Source organism: Archocentrus centrarchus, unplaced genomic scaffold, assembly GCF_007364275.1.
Source record: "Archocentrus centrarchus isolate MPI-CPG fArcCen1 unplaced genomic scaffold, fArcCen1 scaffold_48_ctg1, whole genome shotgun sequence".
Lineage (NCBI taxonomy): Eukaryota > Metazoa > Chordata > Actinopteri > Cichliformes > Cichlidae > Archocentrus > Archocentrus centrarchus.
Genome location: NW_022060272.1, coordinates 1,121,913 through 1,144,655, shown reverse-complemented (window position 1 = coordinate 1,144,655; position 22,743 = coordinate 1,121,913). Strand labels below are relative to the sequence as shown.

At 42.2% G+C, this 22,743-nt stretch overlaps 3 protein-coding genes across 4 annotated transcripts; 1 reads left to right on the top strand and 2 right to left on the bottom strand.

Moving 5' to 3' along the window:
* Nucleotides 1-2,686: 2,686 nt before the first annotated feature.
* Nucleotides 2,687-4,195, top strand: kbtbd13a (kelch repeat and BTB domain containing 13a). Its single transcript, XM_030725208.1, has one exon. The coding sequence runs from the start codon at nt 2,687-2,689 to the stop codon at nt 4,193-4,195; it is 1,509 nt and encodes a 502-aa protein (XP_030581068.1).
* A 1,533-nt stretch (nt 4,196-5,728) lies between these two features.
* ubap1lb (ubiquitin associated protein 1-like b) lies at nt 5,729-14,348 on the bottom strand. The gene is made up of 6 exons (XM_030725191.1): nt 14,323-14,348; nt 12,045-12,165; nt 10,276-10,842; nt 8,009-8,215; nt 6,207-6,308; nt 5,729-6,087 (listed from the first exon to the last, which is right to left on the bottom strand). Exons 2-6 carry the CDS (start codon nt 12,150-12,152, stop codon nt 5,953-5,955), a joined length of 1,119 nt encoding a protein of 372 aa, XP_030581051.1. The 5' UTR covers nt 12,153-12,165; nt 14,323-14,348; the 3' UTR covers nt 5,729-5,952.
* Nucleotides 14,349-16,919: 2,571 nt separating this feature from the next.
* Nucleotides 16,920-21,484, bottom strand: pdcd7 (programmed cell death 7). 2 transcript variants are annotated; one of them, XM_030725154.1, is made up of 5 exons: nt 20,496-21,484; nt 19,976-20,114; nt 18,503-18,733; nt 18,339-18,423; nt 16,920-17,673 (listed from the first exon to the last, which is right to left on the bottom strand). In XM_030725154.1, exons 1-5 carry the CDS (start codon nt 21,357-21,359, stop codon nt 17,529-17,531), a joined length of 1,464 nt encoding a protein of 487 aa, XP_030581014.1. In that variant the 5' UTR covers nt 21,360-21,484; the 3' UTR covers nt 16,920-17,528. The 2 variants fall into 2 exon arrangements, with proteins under 2 accessions (XP_030581014.1, XP_030581013.1); XM_030725153.1 differs by having other exon boundaries at nt 16,922-17,673; nt 18,339-18,426.
* Between the last annotated feature and the right edge of the window lie 1,259 nt (nt 21,485-22,743).

Genomic DNA, 22,743 nt, shown 5'->3' with positions numbered 1-22,743 from the left:
ACCGGTCATGGCAGATGACTGCCCCTCCCTGAGCCTGGTTCTGAAAGAGGTTTCTTCCTGTTAAAAGACTGTTTTTCCTTCCCTCTGTCGCCAAGTGCTTGCTCACAGGGGTCATCTGATTGTTGGCCTTTCTCTTTATTATTGTAGGGTCTTTACCTTACAATTTAAAGCACCTTGAGGCGACTGTGTGTTATGATTTGGCGCTATATAAATAAAATTGAACTGAATTATCTGGTGTATCCTGTAGACAGGGGACAAAGAAATTGCTCTGGAGGGAAAGAAATGTGGTTTCAAATCAAATACTTTATTTTGTTTAAGGTATATTCCATCAAGCAAGATTGTTCAACTATTAAAAACATAGTTTAGTGTCTTATTTCTGATTACTAGTGAATTTTTCAAAAATGCTTTTTCAAAAGCAAATTTGTTTAGTGAAAGCAGGATGAAAAATCAGCTTATATTTCTTCTTCTTTGCTTTCAGGGCATGCAGCAGCATACATACTTTTATGAAATGACTCACTTGTGTTTCATTTTGTCATTTTATTTCCTGATTTTTGCTTTTCTAAATTTTGCATTGGTAGCATTCTTATTCTTGTTTTGGCCGCTCTCTTTAGGGGCTGCCTCAGTGAATCTGCCTCCACCTGTCTCTCTCTCTCTCTCATTCGCACACATGCATTCTGTCTTGCCTTTGCTGACTTCCTCTCCAGTGCACACCTCCACCTCTCCAGGTTCTCTTCCACCTGCTCCCTACTCTCACTACAAATCACAGTGTCATCTGCAAACATCGTAGTCCGGAGAGACTACGATGGTTAACCTCATCTGTTAACCTCAGAAACTATCCCTGATATTCTCTCACCCCCACCTTGAACCCATCTGTCACACCTACCTCACACCTCACCACTGTCTCTCTGTCCTCATACATGTCCTGCACCACCCTCACATTCTTCTCTGCCACTCCTGACTTCCTCTTGTAGTACCACAGTTCCTCTCTTGGCACCCTATCATCTGTTTTCTCTAGATCCAGTATGACATGTGAAGCTCCTCCTGGCTTTTTCTGTACTTCTCCATCAACACTCTCAAAGCAAACATCATAAATGTAGTGCTCTTTCTCAGCATGAAGCCATACTGATGATCACCTCTCTTCTTAACCTATCTTCCAAAACTTTCTTCATGATGTCATGATATTTCCTGTATTTTCTCATTCCACCACCAAGTCTATTTGTTCTCTGTCCACAGGATACCCCAAATAATTCAATTCTTGTTTTTTTTATATAGCACCAAATCACAACAAAACCCAACAGTCAAAAACGGCCCCCTATGAGCGAGTACTTGGAAAGGAAAAACTTCCTTCCAACAGGAAGAAACCTCTGGGGTTGAGGGAAGAGAGACAGGACAAAAAGACACACTGTGGAAGAGAGCCAGAGACTGATAATAACTAGTGATTAAATACAGAGTGGGGTATAAACAGAGTAAAAAGAGGTGAATGAAAAAGAAACACTCAGTGCATCACGGGAACTCCCCAGCAGCCTAGGCCTATTGCAGCCTATTGCAGCCTATTGCAGCCTATTGCACTAAGGGATGGTTCAGGGTCAGCTGATTCAGCCCTAACTATAAGCATGATCTAAAAGGAAGGTTTTAAGCACAATCTTAAAAATAGAGAGGGTGTCTGGTTCCACAGATTTTGATTCTTATTTATTTTAATTATTTTCTTCAATTAATGATGAATATTAAGATGTCCTAGCCTTACGGAGGGCTTTTTTATAGAGCAAAAAACTTTTTCCAGGCTAAATGAGCATCTTCTAAATTAGTGAGACGCCATTCCCTCTCCAGCTTACGGGTTATCTGCTTTAAGCTGTGCATTTATGAGCTATACCACAATTCTGATCCTTCTGATTTGAGGCTTTCCTTTTCAGGGAAGCCACAGTATCCAGAATTGTATGTAGTGCAGTCTACTTCACTGAGAGAAGAGTTTAGGTAGCTACTTTGCACTTCACTGGTTTGTGGCTCCCTGTGATTGGGTTTCTTACATTGTAGCACTAAAATTATTTAATCTCTATATTCAAAAATATGTTTATTGTCATAGTATCACAAGATAATGACAACTGACTAGGAATTTACTAATGATGTTTTACAGTTACCGATATTGATCTAATTGTGAAATTCTGAACACAGTCTTACTTGCTGTACCTTTGTGCACCATGTAGTGTTGGAACCATGTTGGAAAAGTACAAAGTTACCAGTACAGGTCCTAAATACTAGAACAGGTCCTGCAGTCAGATTTTTACTAAGGGCTGATATGCATGATATGTGACCCAGAGGAAAAGCCTATTGTTGTAGTGTGTTTGCTTATGATGGTCAAGGACAAACCTTCAGCTGTTCCAAAACTGTCAGACACAAATGAAGGGTGAATCATCAGCACATTTACAGCTACCATGCCTTTATCCAGCTCCTCTTTCTGCTCTGGCTGCATGTCCTCATAATGTACTTGAACTGTGTCACACCTCCAGCTGCTATGTATAGAGCCTGTTCTCAGAGCTCTGCTAACAAATAGTGAATACGCTTGTCAGAGACCATCCACTTTGGATCGGAGGCATCCACTCAAACTTGCGGTAAATAATAGTTTATGTGTTGTAGTTTGGTGCAATTCAAACTTATCTTAGCGTTAGCTCACAGTTTAACTGGAGATGTGATGAAGATCAATGGAAGGGAGTTGATGGAGTCCAGCAGCTGCCCACACTCGAGCCAACATTCAGGACACTGTAAGGCAGCAGACAGCCTGAGAGTCAGCATTAACAGCAGTGTTTTCACTGTGGATAAAACTATTGTAGCTAATAACTGTGACTACTTCAGAGCACTCTTCCAATCAGGAATGAGAGAGTCTAGACAGGAGGAGGTCCAGCTGAAATGTGTGGGAGATCTGGGATTTCTAGTTCTGTTGCAGGTGCTGGATGGGGAGCGACCCATGCTCAACAGTGACCAGATCGTTGAAGCGATTGAGTGCACAGCTTTTCTCCAGGTGCCAGCTCTCACCAAGCATTTGATCAATATTATAAATTCTGAAAACTGCTTGCTTATTGTCCACACAGCTGCAACCTATGGAGTGTGGGAGTTGTTCCACAGAGCAGCCTTATTCATAAGAGACATATACACTGACCTTGGCGAGGATGTTCACACCTTACCCAACAAGCTGGTAGAATACATTGAGTCTCTTCTCCCCAGTAGCTACATGGCAGTGTGCAGTCACTCTCCATCCACTAAGCTCCTGCAAGATGTCCAGAGGACAGTGTGCTATCTAGATGAAGAGCACAAAGAGTGGAGGGTCCTCACACACCTTCCTGTGAGCACCAGCACCAGCATGGCAGGTGTGGCAGTGCTTGACAACAAACTGTACATCATCGGAGGAGTGCATGATGTAAGTAAAAAGGTAGTGGAGACTGGATTCTGCTACAACCCTGCGGCCAATTCATGGTCCGTCATCTGTGGGCCTCAGCAGCAACGCTACAACCTCTCTCTGATAGGTCATGAAGGATGCCTGTATGCTGTAGGAGGGGAGTACAACATGAAGGCTTTGTCATCAGTGGAGCGATATGGGCTATCTGATCAGAGCTGGAGTTTTGTTTCCTCCCTCCCGTGCCCTTCGGCCTCAGTTGTGTACACCGTAGCCATGAGCAGGATCTTTATCTGTCTCTGGAAAGGGAAAGGAGCCACAGACATACATGAGTATGTACCTGAACACAATCGGTGGAATCTGGTCACTACACTCATCCGCCAGCACAGTTATGGTCTTCATATGGTGGCCTACAGGGATAATCTCTATGTGATGCGGAATGGACCACGTGAAGATTTCTTACAGTGTGTGATGGACTGTTACAATCTGACTTCACGTCAGTGGGTGGTCATGTCCGGTCAGTACGGCAACAGCAAAAGTTCTCTGTTCACTGCAGTGGTCAGAGGAGACTCTGTGTTCACTCTCAGCAGACACGTGACCACAGAGTATACCATAGAGGAGTACAAATGGAGACCAAGGTGTGAGATGAAAGGTTTTGGCAGGATTGGATCCATATATACATTTCTGATGAGGCTGCCTAAAGCCACTGTCTCCCTTTTGGGAAACTGCCCGGGTCGTACTCAGGACCAAAACCTCGGAGACCCTGATGTCTGTCCCACACTGTCCCTGGGATGCTCTCAGAACCTTTAAGAGCTGCTGCTTTTTAAATCATCATTCTGATTTATATTCTTATTGGCCCTCATTTACTAATATGTGCACTGAAACGTTCTTACCCTTCACAAAAAGCAAATGCGTATTCTAAATTGCAGTCTGATTTAAACATGGAAACAGGCCTATTTTGTCCTTAATCACGCATATGTTAGTAAATTAGAATCACTCTGAAGCAACAGGCTTGTACAGTCTGCATATACTCTGCATACTTTCTGCATACTGCCATGCCCTTATTGCTCTATATGAGGAAACAAATTTACATCTAGGTAAAGCAGAGAAACCTGTGGTGACTTTGCAAAAGAGAAGCCTGCACCACTAAGGCAGGAATGTGGGAGAAAGCCCGATTGAAGAAAATGAAACAATAGTGTCTGAAGAGGAAGCCAATTTTCCAAAGCATTTCTACTGGAGTGACAACAGTTTAAAAAAAGAAAGGAAAGGGGGAAAAGCTGATATGAAAAAAGGAGGATGCGATCTTTTAGCCTGAGTTGAGACACTGCAATGAAAAAGAACAAAATCCAGATCTGAGCATCTGTGGGATAGTACCAAGAAATTAGACTAAGTGATGACATCCAGTAATGACAGAAGTCATTTTTAATGAAGAATATGATATTTATAATCAGATAATGAATTCTAGAATATGTTTATATATAAAGGTTAAAGCTATGCCTTTCCATTCAGTACAGTACATTTCCATTCTTTACGTGCAATTTTTGTAAGTGTAATTCTGAGGATTTTGTGGTTTTTGCTGTTTTGGAAAACTGTAAATAATGACCAAAATCCATAATAATAATAATTAGCTGTTGTCGTAGTAGTATTCATTTTTAAGACTTGTGTTAAATTTCCTAGGACAGCCTTGGTTCACATGCATGGTCAGAGGCACTTCTAAATTTGCTCATAAAATATGAACAAATTCAGACAAGAAAATTGTGCACAGATTTGTGCACACGCACCGTTAGTAAATGAGGCCCAGTGTGTTGGATTAAAAAAAGTTTTTACACATGAACCAAATCAATCTGGAAAAGAAGGAATATTAAGGCAGATAATGAAATGATATCAAATGTAAGCACATTTTACAGACTGACTTACTGCTTTATCTATGAGCTGCTGCACAGACATGCAGCAACGGATTACTGCCCACGTTGCAGCTGTTGTTTACTCACAGACTTTCCTCCAAAAAAGACATCTAATCTGTGTGATCTGCTTGTTCAGACCATGTCTCTGTAAATTAAAACAATTTTTGATAACTAATAGAACCGATGGATAAATAGAACTGATGCAAAATGAAAATAGCACTTGTAATGTTCTTTTGTTTAAGGGAACCAGCCTGTGATACACACTGCTCCTATTTTTATGGCAAACAATCCTTGTATAACTTCATTTCTTACAGGAGAAGAAAACAAATGGTCTTGGTATAAATTCATTTCACACTTTTAATAAAACTGGTCACAATTACTATAAATATTTGCATCACTTCAGACTGACACAGACAACATGACCTTATTCAGTGTGTTTTTGTTTCAAAACTGAACTATTAAAATGTTAAAGAATATATGCATAAACACGTGAAATATGAACAAATCATCATCTAACAATAGACTGTTCTTGTCCACCCTCAGCTACAACTATGTGTGTGTAGTTGTTTCATACAACACAAGATCAGATATGATGAGTTTTTAGCAACACGTCAGTGAGAAAAGTGTGTGTGTGCGTGCGCGCGTGTGTGCATGGATCTTTTATCAGGACACACGCATCATCAGCTCCTCGAGAGCCCGATCTCGGTGGTTTTCATGAACCAGCAGCACTTCTTTGATGGTGTTCTTCTGAAATCCCATTTCATTGAACTGATTCAGCAGGTGAAGGAATTCTTCCGCCTCAAGAAAGAAAACATTTTTAAACTTTTTAGTCAAACGGACTTCATCAGAGGAAACGTTTTACTGTCTCTGATAACATTAAAGATTTGTGTGATGTTGGAGCTCTTTGTATGTCTCACCTTTGTTTCACAGTTTTGAAACATCTCCAAGGCCTCTTCCACCTGAGCCATGTCGTAACCCAGCTGGCACAGGTGGTCACATGCCACCAGGTAACTCAAGATCTGCCAAATATTCATTCATATAAGATGAAAAAGAAATGAGCTGTCAAATGAACAAATCTGGGAAAATTTGATTCAATTTTTTTAAACAGTTGTCTCAATGCACCCTACAAGACCCTACGATCATACAGAGAAAGCTGATAACTTGGTGATGCTAATCTAATAGTGGAGAAGTTCTCACATTCTTATTTAAAAGATTGTGTACTCTAAGTAAATGTGCGCATTTCTAATTGATGATGTACTTAAAAGAATTGAAGGAAGTAGGAAGTGTAGGAAGAGTTCCATTATACATTGTATCATTGAGTTATTATTTATTGCTGCTCAAAGTGGAGGATTTGCCTTCATCTGCCTCATCTCTTGAGCAATCTATTAGTTGTTGTTTTTTTATTATTCACAAAATGGTTTGAGAGTCATCTTTATGAACAAAAGTATTTAACCTTCAGATTATTCAAATCTAATGATTCTTATACTCAAATAATCAAAACAGAAAATCCTCACATTTGATAAACTGAAACATGAGATTACCAAATAAACTGCCAATTAATTTTGTTACTCAGCTGGTTCAGGTAAATACATTTTTTTTTTTAATCTTGTGTAGTTTCATTTGTGAAATGTAAGTTTACATCTTGGATTTGTTTGCACGTGGGTGATAAATAAAAGCAAAAACTTAAATACATAAATGGGGAAACACAACCTTTGTGCATGAGTGTGACATGTTAGGAAAAACAGCTTTTTAGTTTTTATTTTTTAAATGTGCTTATATATAAATATATAATTACAAGCTGATAGCTCACTGGTTTGGGTATCATTTAAGAATAGGTGTTGGTTTAGTTTGTGCGATATTTCCAGTGAAATGTAGAGGAAAATAAGTATATAGTGAATTGAAAAGAAAACATTTGCAACTATTTTAACAACCTGCTTTCCAAAATAGCCATTTGGTTCAATCTGACATATATGGTGTAATTGTAACTGTGGATGTTCCTCTGTGGATGTTAACTTTAGAATTTGCACAGTTTTCACACTAATCCACTATCTTCACATTACTTCAGTCTGTTTGTTCTATGCTGTATATGTGTTTAAATGAACTCACAGGGTAAAGATTACTAGAGCAAAGCAGCTCTACGTACTACAACAAGGGCAGTGAAACACGATCTGTGTGAGAGCACAGTGACCTAGAGTGATCAACAAGACACACAATAATACACTTTGTAAGGCACCAGTTCCTTACTGCTGTGATTAAGCATATGATAGAGAAGCTCGGGACAGATCTCAGATCAGGCTGTAAAATCTGTCAAGCCATTAAATGCACAAATCTTTAACCAAACAATCCATGTAGCATAAAGAGTTCTTTTCATGTCACTGCACTGTCAGAATTAGTAAATGCTATAAATATTGACATTGAAGAAATGTGTTTGTGACTTTAAAGCCATTTAATCAGGATGTAATTACGGCTGATCTGCTGTTTCCCACTTACTCTCTCTTCTATTGTGAAATTTATTCTCTTCTGTGCATGAAAACATAATGCAGCAGGGTGCAAGTGCGAGCCCTATTTTTACACTGGCTTAAGGTAGCTTAGTGTACTGTATTTATACTGTATCAGTACTCATAGAATAGACCATATGATCCTGACAGCTGGGGCCAAATCACAAAAGTTGACCAAGTGTCTCCTAGCAACAGTGGGTTGTTGTTGTTATGACACGAACCTGATCTGGGGTCTGCCGTCCTGTCCTCTGAAGAGCAGTGATGGCGGTATGGAGAGAGTAGCCCCGTGTAGTGATGGCCCCCAGCAACTCTCTCTCTTCTGGGCTCAGAGCCGACAGGAGTTCTGCTGTAGAGTCTGAACCAGAGGAGGGCAAACCCCAGGGGGGTGAGGTGGCAAGGGGGTTTCTACAGGTATCTGGTCTCAATGTCTAAGAAAAAGTAGAGTGCAGTGAATGTACCGTGTGAGGCTGGAAAAGAGCAGAGCATGGTCGGGCATCTTTACATGAATAGGAGAGATCCTCTTAAAGGCAGACAGCAGGTCGGGGCATGGTAGACCTAACATGCAGCTTTGCTGAGAAAGACACGGGATTCGCACCAGCTAATCCTGATGAACCTCTTATAGCCTGGCTGGATTCAGGGAGCAGTCTTTACACTGTTTATTTTTAGAGTCCAAATCCATGAAAACATTTTGAAAATGTAAACTGGAGAAAAGCTGGATGGGGAGGACTTCTTTCCTTTCCTAGTTAATAATGTTGACATCCATGTGAGAATTAAAGGAAATTTAGTGACAGGAGGATACCTCAGTGATCTCAATGATCACATGCCTGACTATAAATATAGTGAAAGTACTGCGTTTTCATGCTGAGCCTGTCTGGTTCTGGTTACACATCTAGATTTGCAGTGCAGCTCAGGTGACGGGACTGCCTTAAGCTTTAAGCTGTATTCAAACAGTGTTGGGAAACAGATGAATATCTATACTACAGACTATACTACAGACTTAGCCACAAACTCACATGGCCTCATGAGTGAATGGCCACATAATATTTCTCTAATTATGGCAATAAACGGCACCAAAGAAAAGCGCAAAGGTGGCTGTTTAAGTTTCTTTTCTGACAGTGATGCAAAAGCTGTCTTCACTATGTTTGTTCAGTTTACTCTACAGTGATCAGTTGTATTGTACTGTGTGTATACACTACTTAAAAAAATTAAAGGAACTTTGAAAACACATCAGATCTCTACAGGACTAAAAAATCATGCAGGATAGCTGATATTTGAAGGCAATTAAAATGATCGACCTGCAGAGGCTGAATTTAGAGACAACTTGAAAATCAAAGTGGAATAAATGATGCAGCAGGTTAGTCCTTTTTGCCCAAATATCACTGCAGCAACTCATAATGGTACTCAGTTATTTGTATGGCCCCCACCTGCATGTATGCATGCCTGACAGCATTGGGGCTCCTAATAAGATGACGGATGGTTGTCCTGGGGGATCTCCTCCCAGATCTGACCCAGGGCATCACTGAGCTAAGCATAGCATTCTCCACAGCTTCTCCGGAGCCTTTGATGGCTGTCACATGTGATTAGGGTGAACCTGCTCTCATCTGTGAAAAGCACATGGCGCCAGTGATGGACGAGTCAATTCTGGCAAATACCCATCGGGCTCAACGGTGCTGAGCGCAGGGCCCACGAGAGAATGCCGGACCCTCAGGCCACCCTCATGAAGTCTTTTTCTAATTGTTTGGTCAGAGACATTCACAACAGTGATCTGCTCGAGGTCATTGTGTAGCTCTGGCTGTGCTCATCCTGTTCCTCCCTGCACAAAGGAGCAGATACCGGTCCTGCTGGTGGGTTAAGGAACTTCTACGGTCCTGTCCAGCTCTCCTAGAGTAACTGCCTGTCTCCTGGAATCTCCTCCATGCTCTGAGACTGTGCTGGAAAATGCAGTAAACCTTCTGGCAATGGCACGTATTGATGTGCCATCCAGGAGGAGTTGGACTACCTGTGCAACCTCTGTAGGGTCCAGGTATGACCTCATGCTACCAGTAGTGACAATGACTATGGCCAAATGCAAAACTAGTGAAAAAACAGTCAGAAAAGATGATTATTATTGTAGGGTCTTTACCCACAATACAACAATACAAAGCGCCTTGAGGTGACTGTTGTGATTTGGTGCTATATAAATAGAATAGAATAGAATAGAATAGAATAGAATAGAATAGAATAGAATAGAATAGAATAGTGCACCTGTTGTTCATTTCATTAACACCAAAGCAGCTCAAACTGAATAACAACCCCCTCTGATACAAAACTGACCGGGTCAATATTCCAGAAGTTTCACTGACTTGATGCTAAACTCTGATTAAAAAGAGTTCCTTTAATATTTTAAGCAGTGTATAAAGCTTGAGACATTCTGGAATTAAAAATAACAAAAGCACACACATACACAGCTCACACCACAGTGTGTTCTCTGTTAACCTTTACTGCTTACCACATTGACTGTGCTGGCACTGGTGTGAGAGGTCCTGGTGCTGGAGGCCATGTGTGATAAAGGGCTCTGGGAGTGGTTGTCTGTGTTGGGATCTTGTTGTGTGGATGTGTCACGCAGTGAAAGTGGACACTGACGCAGGTTCTTTCTGCGCTGGTGTGGTAGGCTGCTCAAACAGGCCGGAGGGTTCAGCAGGTCAGGGACGAAGGCCTTCTGTGCTCTCCTCTGAACATGCTGACACTTTACAGGAAGACGCTGTTCTCCCAAGCCAACATTCTTGGCCTTGGCTTTCTGTGCAGCGCCCTCTTCATCCTCAGAATCTGAGATGGTACCTTTGGTGCAGAGGATGGAGTGTTTGAGGCTGTGGGACCGCTGTCGAGGGTTGGGCTCGCAGAAGTCTGAGCTCTGGCGACTGGCCAGGCGGTTTTGTTGTGGGCTGCTTAATATCATCCAGTATGGTGGACAAGATGCCAGCTGGCCTGATGAATAGGAAGAGGGCCCAGGCTGATGCTGCGTGGCAAAACAACTCTGCAACCCAGTTACCACCCAGTTCTCCAGATTGAATTCATACTGTCAAACAGACAAAAAACATATTAGCTGCATAAACAATTCCCTTGACGGCTTCACACCAGCTTCACTAGATTCTTGCATGACTGACCTCTGTATGCAGTTTAAGTCTTTCTGCAGGTTCTGACGCTAAATTTTTAACTTCACCTCAATGATGCCAGACTTTTCATCTCAGCACAGCAGCCATGCTCATAGTTTCTTTTTTTTTTTGCATTTTTGGCCACAGCAGCTTTTTATCAGCAGTAGAGAGAGAGACAGGAAATGGGGGAAAGATACAGGGGAAGATGCGGGAAAATTGGCGACAGGCTGGGACTCTAACCCACGCCACCCGCACCGCTACGCGGCATATGTATGTGGTTGCCGGCTTCACCACTAAGCCACCCAGGTGCCGTAATTGCTTACTAAATCATCTTAGTTTAGTCTTTTGGCACGCTAACATGAGCCACTCAGTAAACAATACTCCAGCTAAGACTTTATAGTCATGAACTAAATTATGCATTAAAACCAGATATTTTAAATAAAAGCTGTGGGACCACTCACTGATTCATGGATTTCTGTTTTGAAACCTTCAGTTCACCATTTTCAAGAACAAAAGGTCGATCTGACCAAGAAACTGACGACACTGCATGTTCGCTGTGTGCTAATGGTCAAACTATTCCCTGCTTTATTGTACAATCTAACACAATTTACAATGTGAATCATTCTGTATTAGATAAAACAGAACTGTTGACTGGGAAAGTATTTAGTATTTATGTTAAATGAGGGTTCATTTTCTTATTGTCTTACATTGCAGTACACGTCAAAATATTATTAAATGGTGAAAAAGTTGTTTTTTGTCATTTCATTAAAAAAAGATAGTCAATATTCATTGCACTTTACAAAGTGAGATATTCCAAGCCTTTTTTGGTTTAATTTGGAACTTTATGGCTTTAGAAACTTACAGAAACATGTAGTATCTCACATTATTAGCACTGAGTACTCCAAAAAGGATTTACAACACAGAAACTTCCAACAACTGAAACACATGCTTGTTTGTACACTCAATAATGAGGATGAAAAATATTTGGATGAGGATCCTTTACCATAAATTACAGCATCAATATGATGTGGCATAGAGGCAATCCCCCCATGGTCCTGCTGAGGTGTTATTGAAAGCCAGGTTGCTTTGATAGGAGTCGTCAAGCCTGTCAGAGAAGCACACTCACCTCTGTCTCCTGCAGTATGTTGAAGTAGTCAGGGACAGTCACTTTGACATCATCTTTGACCTCCGGCAGAGAAGCAGCCTGAGGCATCCTCAGAGGTACACCATCCATACTGCACAGTCCACTGAGAAACACAAAGATAGTCTCAACCTTTGAAAATATTTATCTGTCAGTCACATAAAGTTCGATAAGTCAGCCATGTAAGTGACTGCAGTAAGGAGAAACAGCTCGAGCAATCCCTCACTTCAGTGTGGACTTTCCTGCTCCATAAAAGGAGATTATATGGCAACAATCTGTGTTTCAGCCGGGACAAAAAGCTGCAGTCTTCACAAAGCAGCACTTAAAATGCTCCTGGTCTGATCTCTTCTCTCTAATTCCAGAATAGTTTAGTTCACAATATTCTAACTTTTTATCAGTCCCATATGGCTTCCACAAGAAGCCTGAAGAGGATTCTCACATGAGCCTCTTTTTCTATTGAGTCTAGTCTGTCAGGCATTATTGTAATTCTGGTGGTGTCAAGAGGTTAAAGTTCACCCAGGAGTACTCTGACAATCATACCTCACTGGCCTCCCATCTTCCAGCCTGCCTTACTGGAAGCCTGAGAGACTGAACCATCTGCAGTCAGTGGGTCACATGACCTCCACTGTGTTTGTACCATTGTATTTGTAATAAATTAAATGAAGTTACAAACAAATAGCACTACCTGATCACTGGGTTATCAGTTCTTTTAATGTTTGTTGTAGTTGTACTTTTAAAGTTTTGTGGTATGTGTTCCTTCAGTATGTGAAGAAAGGTGAAAGCATCACTTCTATGAGTGCTACTCTGGATCAGGAAATCAACCTGACTTGAGGTCTTCCATCACTGCTCACATTGTGAAAGTGGCCTTTAATTTCATCCATATATAGTTCTAATTATGAAATAGTTCCTGTTTGGATTGTGCTTAAAACTTCAGTGATAATTCTGTCCTATGGAGCCCAAACCAAGTCCAATAATGGCCTGTCCTCCACAGAAGAAACATGGGAGCCATCAGGCCATTTTCACCTAAATAAAGTAAAAATTTTTGAGTAATGTATCCATGTCTCATGCTACAGCAGAGAGCTAACATGACTATGCCATTAGTCTCCATCGGTAGAAATGATGCCATCTGCAGCCTGAGCTATCCTCCACAGACACACACTGTTGAAGAAGAGCTCAGTGTTGATCACATTCATTAACAGCAGAGCAGGTGCATGAAGGCAGCGAGAAAATCTGGACTCTAAATCAGATTTGTTTACTCAGAAAACCTGTCTGCTTCCACCTCCCTGTTTTATACTGGTGAGGTGCGATGCACAGTTGCACAGTGAAGAGTGAATCATGGGCAAGGAAAGGCTCAGAGATTACACCCATCCCACGTGCTCCCCTCTCACAGACACTGTTGATGTAAGAATGAAATAAAATGAGGTTCTAAATTAAGTGGTAGCTCTAACTGAGCCCTCAAAGTGCTTTTTGCAAGTGCTTCGGGTGCATCCTTTCTCTCATCTGAACTTGAGGAAAGTTCACATGCAGTGTGTGTGTGTGTGTGTGTGTGTGTGTGTGTGTGTGTGTGTGTGTGTGTGTGTGTGTGTGTGTGTGTGCATCTGACAGAGCACAGAAAGCTCCGTATGCTTGGCCTCTGTCCCTGCTGTCCACAGAGCACTAATCAGATTTCAGCTGCATGAAGGCACAACTCAGCAGACAGATGGTTGGAGACTTCCAGCACCAAAGAGCACAGATGCTTGATAAGCTCAGAGTCACCTGTGACTCTTACTGCTGCTGGACAAATAAGAGCAAATGTATATGACCAAGTAGCTCAATTCAAAAGCAGTACAAGCCGTCTCAAGACAAGTGTGAATATTTGATGCTGCAGACTCACAAACATCCTCTAAATCATTTCTGTAAACTGGAGAAGTTTTCTGTTGATGGTAGCACAAAGTTTTACTTTCCCTGTTTCACGCAGACTGATTTGATCAGGTTACTGTTTTCCTTCATTATATTTGGGTTTTTCTCTACTTACCACTGTGTGCCCACCCTGAATAAAATCAAATGTGTTCCATGTGTTCATATACAGTACATACATACAGACGGACAGATAGATAGATAGATAGATAGATAGATAGATAGATAGATAGATAGATAGATAGATAGATAGATAGATAGATAGATAGATAGATAGATAGATAGATAGATAGATAGATAGATAGATAGATAGATAGATAGATAGATAGATAGATAGATAGATAGATAGATAGATAGATAAGCTTACCTTGTTGTTGTCAGAGCCGCAGTCAGTCAGTTTGTAATGTGTCTCTTCACTTAGAGAACCACCTGGAACACTAATCCACTGATCTCTAGTAACTCCCATCAGCTGACTTACTCCACATAATCAACAACTCAAAAGAGACAAGTAAACACATCAGAAAGTAATGCCTCCAATCACTGGGACACCCAAACATTCTCAGATTATTTATTATTGGTTATTTATTGTGTGAAAGCACACCAAACGTTACACTCAGAAGCATTTATTGGTACAATAAACCCTCACAGATCCATGCTGCAGGGGTGGCATCTGTTTCTCAAGCTTGGGTCCTCTACCAGAAGCCTGGGAGTTTGAGGGTTCTGATCCACAGTTCCTCCTCTGATGTTGTGCCTGAAATCTGCTGAAGCCACTGTTCCAGTCTGAGGGTTACTACTCTTAATGCTCCTATTACCACTGGGACTCGTGATGTTGCTGTCCGCTGGGATTGTTGAAATTGCCGCATCTATCACAACTGCAGTTTTCTGCTCCTTGTCAACCAGCACTATGTCTGGTTGGTTGGCCAGCAGTTGGTTTTCTGTCTGGAACTCAAAGTCCCACAGGACCTTAGTCCTGTTGTTCTCAACCACCTTTGGTGGTGTCTCCCATCAGGACTTGGGGACTTCTAGACCATATGCAGCACAGCTGGTCCTGTGCACTATCCCAGCCTCTTGGCTGTGCCTCTCAGTGCAGGCTGTCACCAAGTGCTTGCTCATAGGGGGTCACCTGTAGGGTCTTACTTTACAATACAAAGCACCTTGAGGTGACTGTTGTTGTGATTCGGGACTGTACAGTACAAACAAAATGAACTGAATTTTAGTTTGCCTTTTCTTTTTCAACATCTACAATCTTCCATATATACAGACAGAAACAGTGATTATGTCATGGATTTATAAAATCTAAAAATAGTAGCCCATAGAACAAAAACTCTGACAGGTGCATTAATGTCCCTCGGTCCACTCCTCTGAAACATTTACTGTACCTTACTCTACAATCACTCTTTAAATCACACTCATCTGTGTACACCTTTAGACACAGAACACACTGATCATTGATCAATGATTGGTCATATTGTAATCGGTCACACTGACAGAAAAATGTCTGTCCCAGATGGGCCTTCCAGATGATGTGAAAATTTGAGTGAAGATGAGGCTGATTTTAAGACTCTAAAATGGAACTAAATGTCTTTAATGTGACTTGTATTAAATGCAGCTGCAGACAGTCTGTGGTCTGACCACAATTCATCTTAAAATGTGTTCACAGATCCAGATTCAGTCATTAAATTGTGTTAAGCAACATTTTGAAATGTACAGTATCTGAAAGTCAGAGTCTGAGCTTCAATATATTTTCCACTGATAACCACTGAGATCAGTCTCAGTGGGTCGACCCAGAACCGGATTTGCCCGAAGGAATCACAGCGTATATATACAGCTCTATAAAAACGTAGACATTTGTAAAATGTTTGCATTTTGTGATAAAACTACAATCATAAAGGGAAAGCTGCCCTGGACAAAACGAGGTCTGCTGCTGTCTGGGTCTCTAATCTCACAGGTCCATCAGTAAACTGCGTCTCACTTGTTGCTCCAGATTTTTAGCTTCATTTTCTATCTCCTACATTTTGTCCTGTCAGGTTACAGCTGAATAATTAGATTCAAATATCTAATGTAAAATTAGGATTCCAGCTCCTTATCAACATTCAAGACGGGTCAATGAGTGCAATGAAATAAAAAAAATATATTTTCTATCAAACTTTATTCTATGATGATGACACTCTTTTCTTCCCTCCTGTCTTTTAAGAAGAAAAACATAAATACCACAGTCAGCACTGGCATGAACATGAACAACTGGTAGCAGCAAAGTCTGGTAGCTCTGATCTTTATTCAGAATTAATTTTTGTTGTATTTTAGCGATTTGATGGGATACTTCTGTGAGGATCAGAGTTTACTCAAGGAAAGAATTTTTTTTTATTGAAATGGAGCAAAGCTGGAAGATCACACTCTACTCCACCTGAGACAAAGAGGTGTCTTTGTGGTTGCGGTGCTGATGCAAAGGTGAAGGCTTGGAAGTAGAGATATAAGTCCTTTCTGCCAACAGACATCATGGGAAATGTCAACTCTGCCCAACAAAAGTGATGATATGGAGATATTGGTGAACACTTAAAGTATACCATGAGTGCAGTCTCAGGTGTTATACTGAAACATGGTTGAATCAAAACATCTCAGACTCTAACATGGGTCTACCTGGTTTCACCCTCATACAATCAGAGATGCTAAAGAAGAAAGGTGGGGGTCTGGCTTTATCTGTGAACCAGAGATGGTGTAATCCTGCACATAGCACTGTCAAGGAGAAGATGTTTTGTCCTGATGTTGAACTGTTGGCATGTGACCAGCTGAAGTTCACTATGAAACTGTTGCTTGGATACAGACTAAACATCCAGAGGCACTCTTCACAATTTCAGGAGACGTTAATCATGTTTCTCTGTCCTCCCACCTGACTGGATCACCCACTTTATAACATCTTTATGGGACAAAGACCCATCTGTACTGGAAGACTCCTCTCTCTCATACAGGAAATCATTGTTACCCACAGCAATCAGGCCTTTCAGTTCTCATACAAATAGATGAGCTGTCAGACATATGAAGCTCCCACTGGGATCAATAGCCATTCTTATTCTGTTTACCCAGTGCCATGGTGAATCATGGTTTCAGAGATCCATCGCTGATGTCTTTAACTGAAGGTGAACATATCCAGAGTTGACTGAACTGTGCTGATCAGAGTTTATTTTTAAATTCAGCTTGTTGAGCTTACATCCTGGAGTGTTATGCTTTCTCCTAAATAAATGTAAATGATAAATGCTTTGGTGTGCTTCCATCTGTTAGCATAATAATGTAATGAAATAAAATAATGAAATGTATGACATCTTCATATTGTTTATTTCATTTCTTGTTCATTCTGAAATAAATAAACCCTTAATGAGGTAAAGAAAACAGTGATAATGCATTTCTATGGCCCTCTGGAACAACAGCTCCTCAGCTGCACGTCACATGGATAAGACAAGAAACTAGACATATGTTTCAGAAGCTGTGTGGCCACTTTGATCAAAGTGTGTTCAAAAATCCAGCGAAGGTGCAGCTTCCTTTGTCACCATCAGTTAGTTCTTGCACGCAGAGAAGGAGTCAGAGGCTGTCGCAGTCGGTGTCAGCAGTCTGCAGGGCAGAGGCCCAGGCCTGGTCTGATGGGGGGTCTGGCAGGATCCAGCTCTGAGGAACTGATGAACTGTCAGGATGATCTGCTGCAACCAAAAATGTGTCCCATTCTTTTCTGAAAACCACATTACAGTTATACATAAATATGATGGCAAGCAAAATTGCATGTCATTAGTAAAGCTAATGTCATCTGAAATGAGTTTCAGGGTCCTGGTTTTGTTCATGCTGGATCTCTGCTGCTGTAGTCATGTTTTCATCTAAATGTAATGCAAATTTTAACTGACTGTCCAGAGGACGGTGCCAAAGTGTGATTGCAGATGTTTCCATCTGCTACTGCTGAGACAAAAAGCAGCTGGAATCAAACACTTTCTTTTGCACAAAGTCTAATGAATGAACTTGGCCACAGTGACTGGACTGGAATAAAATCTCCATAAATTTACAAAACCACATGCTTCCATCTTCTTAGTGTGTTATAAAGCTGATTGCTTTGGATAAGGTGCATTTTTTTTCCTTTTACAGCTCAGTTCAACTACACAGCCCTCACTCTGTTATTCATATATGCAGTCATGGTAAAAAGAAAATCCATCCTCTGCCAGTTCACAGGTTTTACTTATCAAAATTTAAAAAAATAACCTGGTCCTCAGCAACCACATGTTAAAGTGGTAAATTAATGGGCAGTAACTATGATTGTAGTTGTATAGTTTCTATTTTCTTATCACATGCATTTTTGTGGCAATATAAAACCAACTTTAATATAGTTATTCTGTGATGTGCACCAACCTGATTTGGATGAGAGCATGCAGAGAGTGTTCAGCCTGGCTGTAATAGTCTCTGAAGGGCTGCAGGGCGCAGTCAGCTGGAAACTCTTCTATCAAACAAACAGAGAACATCAGTGGCTGACAACACACGGCGCTGTGACACAGTCTTACTGCACAAACCGCTACCTCCAAACAGCATGGAGTCCACTCTGTGTTTCCTCTGCAGCTGTCTCTCTCTCTCCTTCCTCGCTCGTCTCTCCTGCTCTCTCCTCCTCTCTTCCTCCTGCTCGCCTTCCAGCATCACCATCAGCGCTTTCTCCTCTGCCGAGTAAACAGCAGTCCTCTTTTTCATCACAGTCCTCAGCTGCTCCAGTCTGCCGCTGAACACCTCGTCGCTCTGCAGCTCGGTGACAATGCCTGCCATATACAGAGGACATGTCAAAGAGTGCGGACACAGATGGTAACACAAAAGCTCCTTTTTGACCTGCACTCCTTTATATGAATCTGAAAGCAGTTTAAAGTGCCATGTTCATGTCTGAATCTACACCTGAGTAACTTTGACAGAAAACATGGCGGGATGCCTGCATGGATCTAAGCTGCCCCTGGATCTGAGGCAGATAAAGTACCGTATTTTTCGGACTATACGTCGCTCCGGAGTATAGGTCGCAGCAGCCAAAAAATGCATAATAAAGAAGAAAAAAACATATATAGGTCGCACTGGACTATAAGTCGCACTTTTTTGGGGGGGGGGGGGGGGGGGGGGGGGTTGATATAATCCGAGACCCAGAGCAGAAATTCCATCTTGAACGGCAATTTAAAATAATAATGGATTAAAGAACAGGACGAACACGGTTACGCCTACGTTATGCTAACGTAGCACATTCAGCTACATGACGCACAACGAACACGTGTTCGGTATGTTAACGTAACATTAAGTTATTCAGATAACCATAGCATAAAGAACATACTAACAAGTTAACCAAACCATCAATCCGTTGAATTCTTCATCCTCGGTGTCACTTCTAAACAATTCCGTACACTCCGTAGACGAAGCGCCGCTTCCTCTTCTGTGTCGCGTTAGTCAGACTCGTCGTCAGCTGCAGTTCCAATTATTCCAGCCTTTCTGAATCCCAACAGGATGGTTTGGTTGTCACTGAAGCCCATGTTTTCTTGATCCATCCAATGACTTCCAGGAAAGTTGGGTGGCGCATTCTCCCAGTTGCCGTTAAGCTGTGCTCTCCATCCACTGCGCCCACAGGTTACGCAAGACTGCCTTAAAGCTGCAGTTCACGGAGATGTCAAGTGGCTGGAGTATTTTGGTTCATGTGTTATAAATGTCACATATACGTCGCTCCGGAGTATAGGTCGCACCCCCAGCCAAACTATGAAAAAAAGTGCGACTTATACTCCGGAAAATACGGTACTTAAAGTGTACAGAAGGTATAAATGAAATGCTCTAAAGTGTTGGAGAGACTCAAGCAAATTCAATCAAACTAATAATAAAGACTTCAGTAACCAAAGAAGTTTTGAGATTCATCAGACAGGAGGAGACAGGGTTCCCACTACCTGCAGAAACATTTTGAAGTCTCTTTCAGACTCCAAATAGCCTGCAGCATTCTGTAAGAGGCCATCACAGCTGAAGACAACACCTGCCCTCACCTTTCTTGGATACTGCCTCTTTCCTTAGCCTGCGCAGCTTCTCCAGAGATCTCAGGATGTCCTGCATCCTCTTCACATCTGCCTGCTTCTTCCTCACCTCACACAGAACAGAGTCTGCAGCCAGTTTCAGGTCCTGCTCCTGGAACACAAACACTAACATCAGCGCTGGACAAAATCTTAATTTTAGGCTTCCTGATTATCATGTCTGCAGGAACAAGAACACAGAAACATGTCACCTGTGGCCTTTTGGGCTCACACATATGCCGACTTCATTCTTTGAAACTTTGGCCATGATTTAACTACTCAACAAAAACTGAGGAAATGTCTAACAGACTCCTCTTGCCAGCCTAAATTGTTTTCGTTTGTTTTTGTTTTTTGTTTTTTTTTGGGGGGGGGGGGGGTTCCTGCTGTTTATATGAGAGGGTGGAAACAGGCCTTTATTTGCCAATAAACGAGCTGGATGTTTACTGGGTGATGATGTGTCTGAGTTTGCTTGGGGACAATAACATAACATTCCTACCTTTTTCTTCTCCTCCACCTCCTGCATCAGTTTCATCCTCCATTTATCTATAGCGGCCTCTTTCTGAGATCTGCGCTCCTCTGCGTGCTGCTCCTCTATCTGCGCTTCTTTCCTGGCCCGCAGTCTTCGGACCCTCCTCCGAGCAGCTCGGGACACTTTAGTTTTCAACTGATCCAAGCACTCGGAATCTCTGAGGAGATTGACTTTGTCCTGCAGCTCGACCTTCACGCGTAAAGCCCTTAAATAATGGTCTGACCACACGCTGTCATTGTGCAGGTTGTGATTCAGAGTGTGGCAGATCTCCTCCAGCCGTGAAACGAGCTCGGCTGCCCCGTACAGAGCGTCTCTGAGGGCGGGGATGGAGCTCAGCTGTGGCTGCTGCTGGGGGCTCTGTGCCCTCCTGGAGCTTCTCCCTCTGGTCTGTAAGAATCGTGTGATCCACTGCGCGTCCCGCCTCCTCTGCCGGGCCGCGTCATCGTCCGGCTGCGGTGCCAGTCCCGTACCTGCCGGGCGCAGGCCCTCGTGCTGCCAGCGGCTGAAGTCTAGCGCCGGCTCACGGTCACAACGGGGGGCGTGAGGCCTCGGAGGCTGACACGCTGGCGCTCCGGCGCTGCTGTAGTCGTTTACCGAAGCGGGGGGCGCCACGCTCAGGAAGTGTCCAGGAGGCGGGCAGCCGAAACCAGGCGGGGGGACAGAGGGATCGAATCCATACGGCTGGACAAAGCGTGACCGTCCGAAGCCCGCTCCGTAGGAATGACCGTCGTAAGTCGGCGGAGGCGTCCACGGTGGGGCCGTGAGCTCCGTGTGCAGGTAGCCGCCACTGCAGGCAGACGGTTTAATGTCTGAGCCGTACGTGCTGTCCATAGCGGGTATCAGTTCACTGAGCGAGTGTAACACACTTCGTACAACGCCTGAGAGCTGCTAAACACAGACACTCTAAACGGAAACTTCAGGACCGCCACGGAGCTGCTTCTTCTTCAGGTTATTGGCGGAGCGCAAATGGTGCATTAGCGCCACCAACTGGTGTGGAGTGGACTGAAAAACTCATCCTAGCAAACACAGGAGTGTCTGAAAAACTGAATATGGCCCCGTAACTTTCATTTTTTGAGCGCTTTTGAAATAAAGAGGTCCAGTCTCACTTTCATGTTTCATGTCGGTCTCATGTTTCTGACGCTGCAATCAAACATGATCTGCTGCCCCATGTTCCCTGATGTTTCCTGTTATAAACAGCGTGTCTGAGTCTGAGCCGTGATGACCGTCTCCTCTCTGCTGCTGTCCTCTCTCCACATAATTGATCTATCCTCTGCTTAAACCTGAAGAACTGTGAGCTACTTCCTCTTAGGCATTGCAACGCTACTCATGTTCACAGCATACCAATCAAAACCAAAACCACTTATCTTCGGATCTCCATCATAAAAATCATGTTCTGGAAACTTTAATCTGATTACTGACAAGACAAAGAAAAAAATTAACCAGTGGCTTCAAAGATTTACGGCTGAAAGGATGAATTCTGCTGACAAAGGCAGAAGGATCGTCTCATGTAACATGTGCAGTGATTCCTGTCTGTCCACAAACAGCTCCGTGATGCCACTGATACGTTATTGTTTCATTTTATTTGAAGAAAACAAGACACATATTAAAAAATCTGTAATTATGAACACTTACAATTCTCGTGAATTGAACTTTCTTGATTTTTCTACCTTAACAATATCTTTAAAATAAAATAAAAAAAATATATATTTTTTTTCATTTGTGATTTGGGTGACTTTGATTTTAGTAACCCAGTTACTAAACGAAAATGGAAATCTTTTAAATGATGCTGAGTTTCTTCAGACATTTCTGTTACCCCAGAAGAATTTGCTGATGTTGTTCCCTCTGGTATCCTGACTTCACTGAGCGGTGCTGAAAAAAACAGTTTGTGTAGCTTCCTTTGACCCCACACTGACATCAGATATATGTTTTTTGTATATGTTTTCTGTCACATCCAAAAATAACGACAGTAATATTAATTTTTTTCAAAAAGATATCACCACTGCCCCCGCTGTGGTTCAGTACTGGTCTGGTCTTGTCGGTGGTTTGATGTGCGGAAGCTCCCATACAGACACCTGCGGACACACAGAGAGGGAAGCGTTATATAAGCTGATATTCTCCTGCCAAGCATTGCTTGTTAAAATTTAGGACAGATACATGTGTGAAGTGTTCTTTGTGTGAGTCTGAACCTGAAACAGTAACACACCTGCTGTCACTC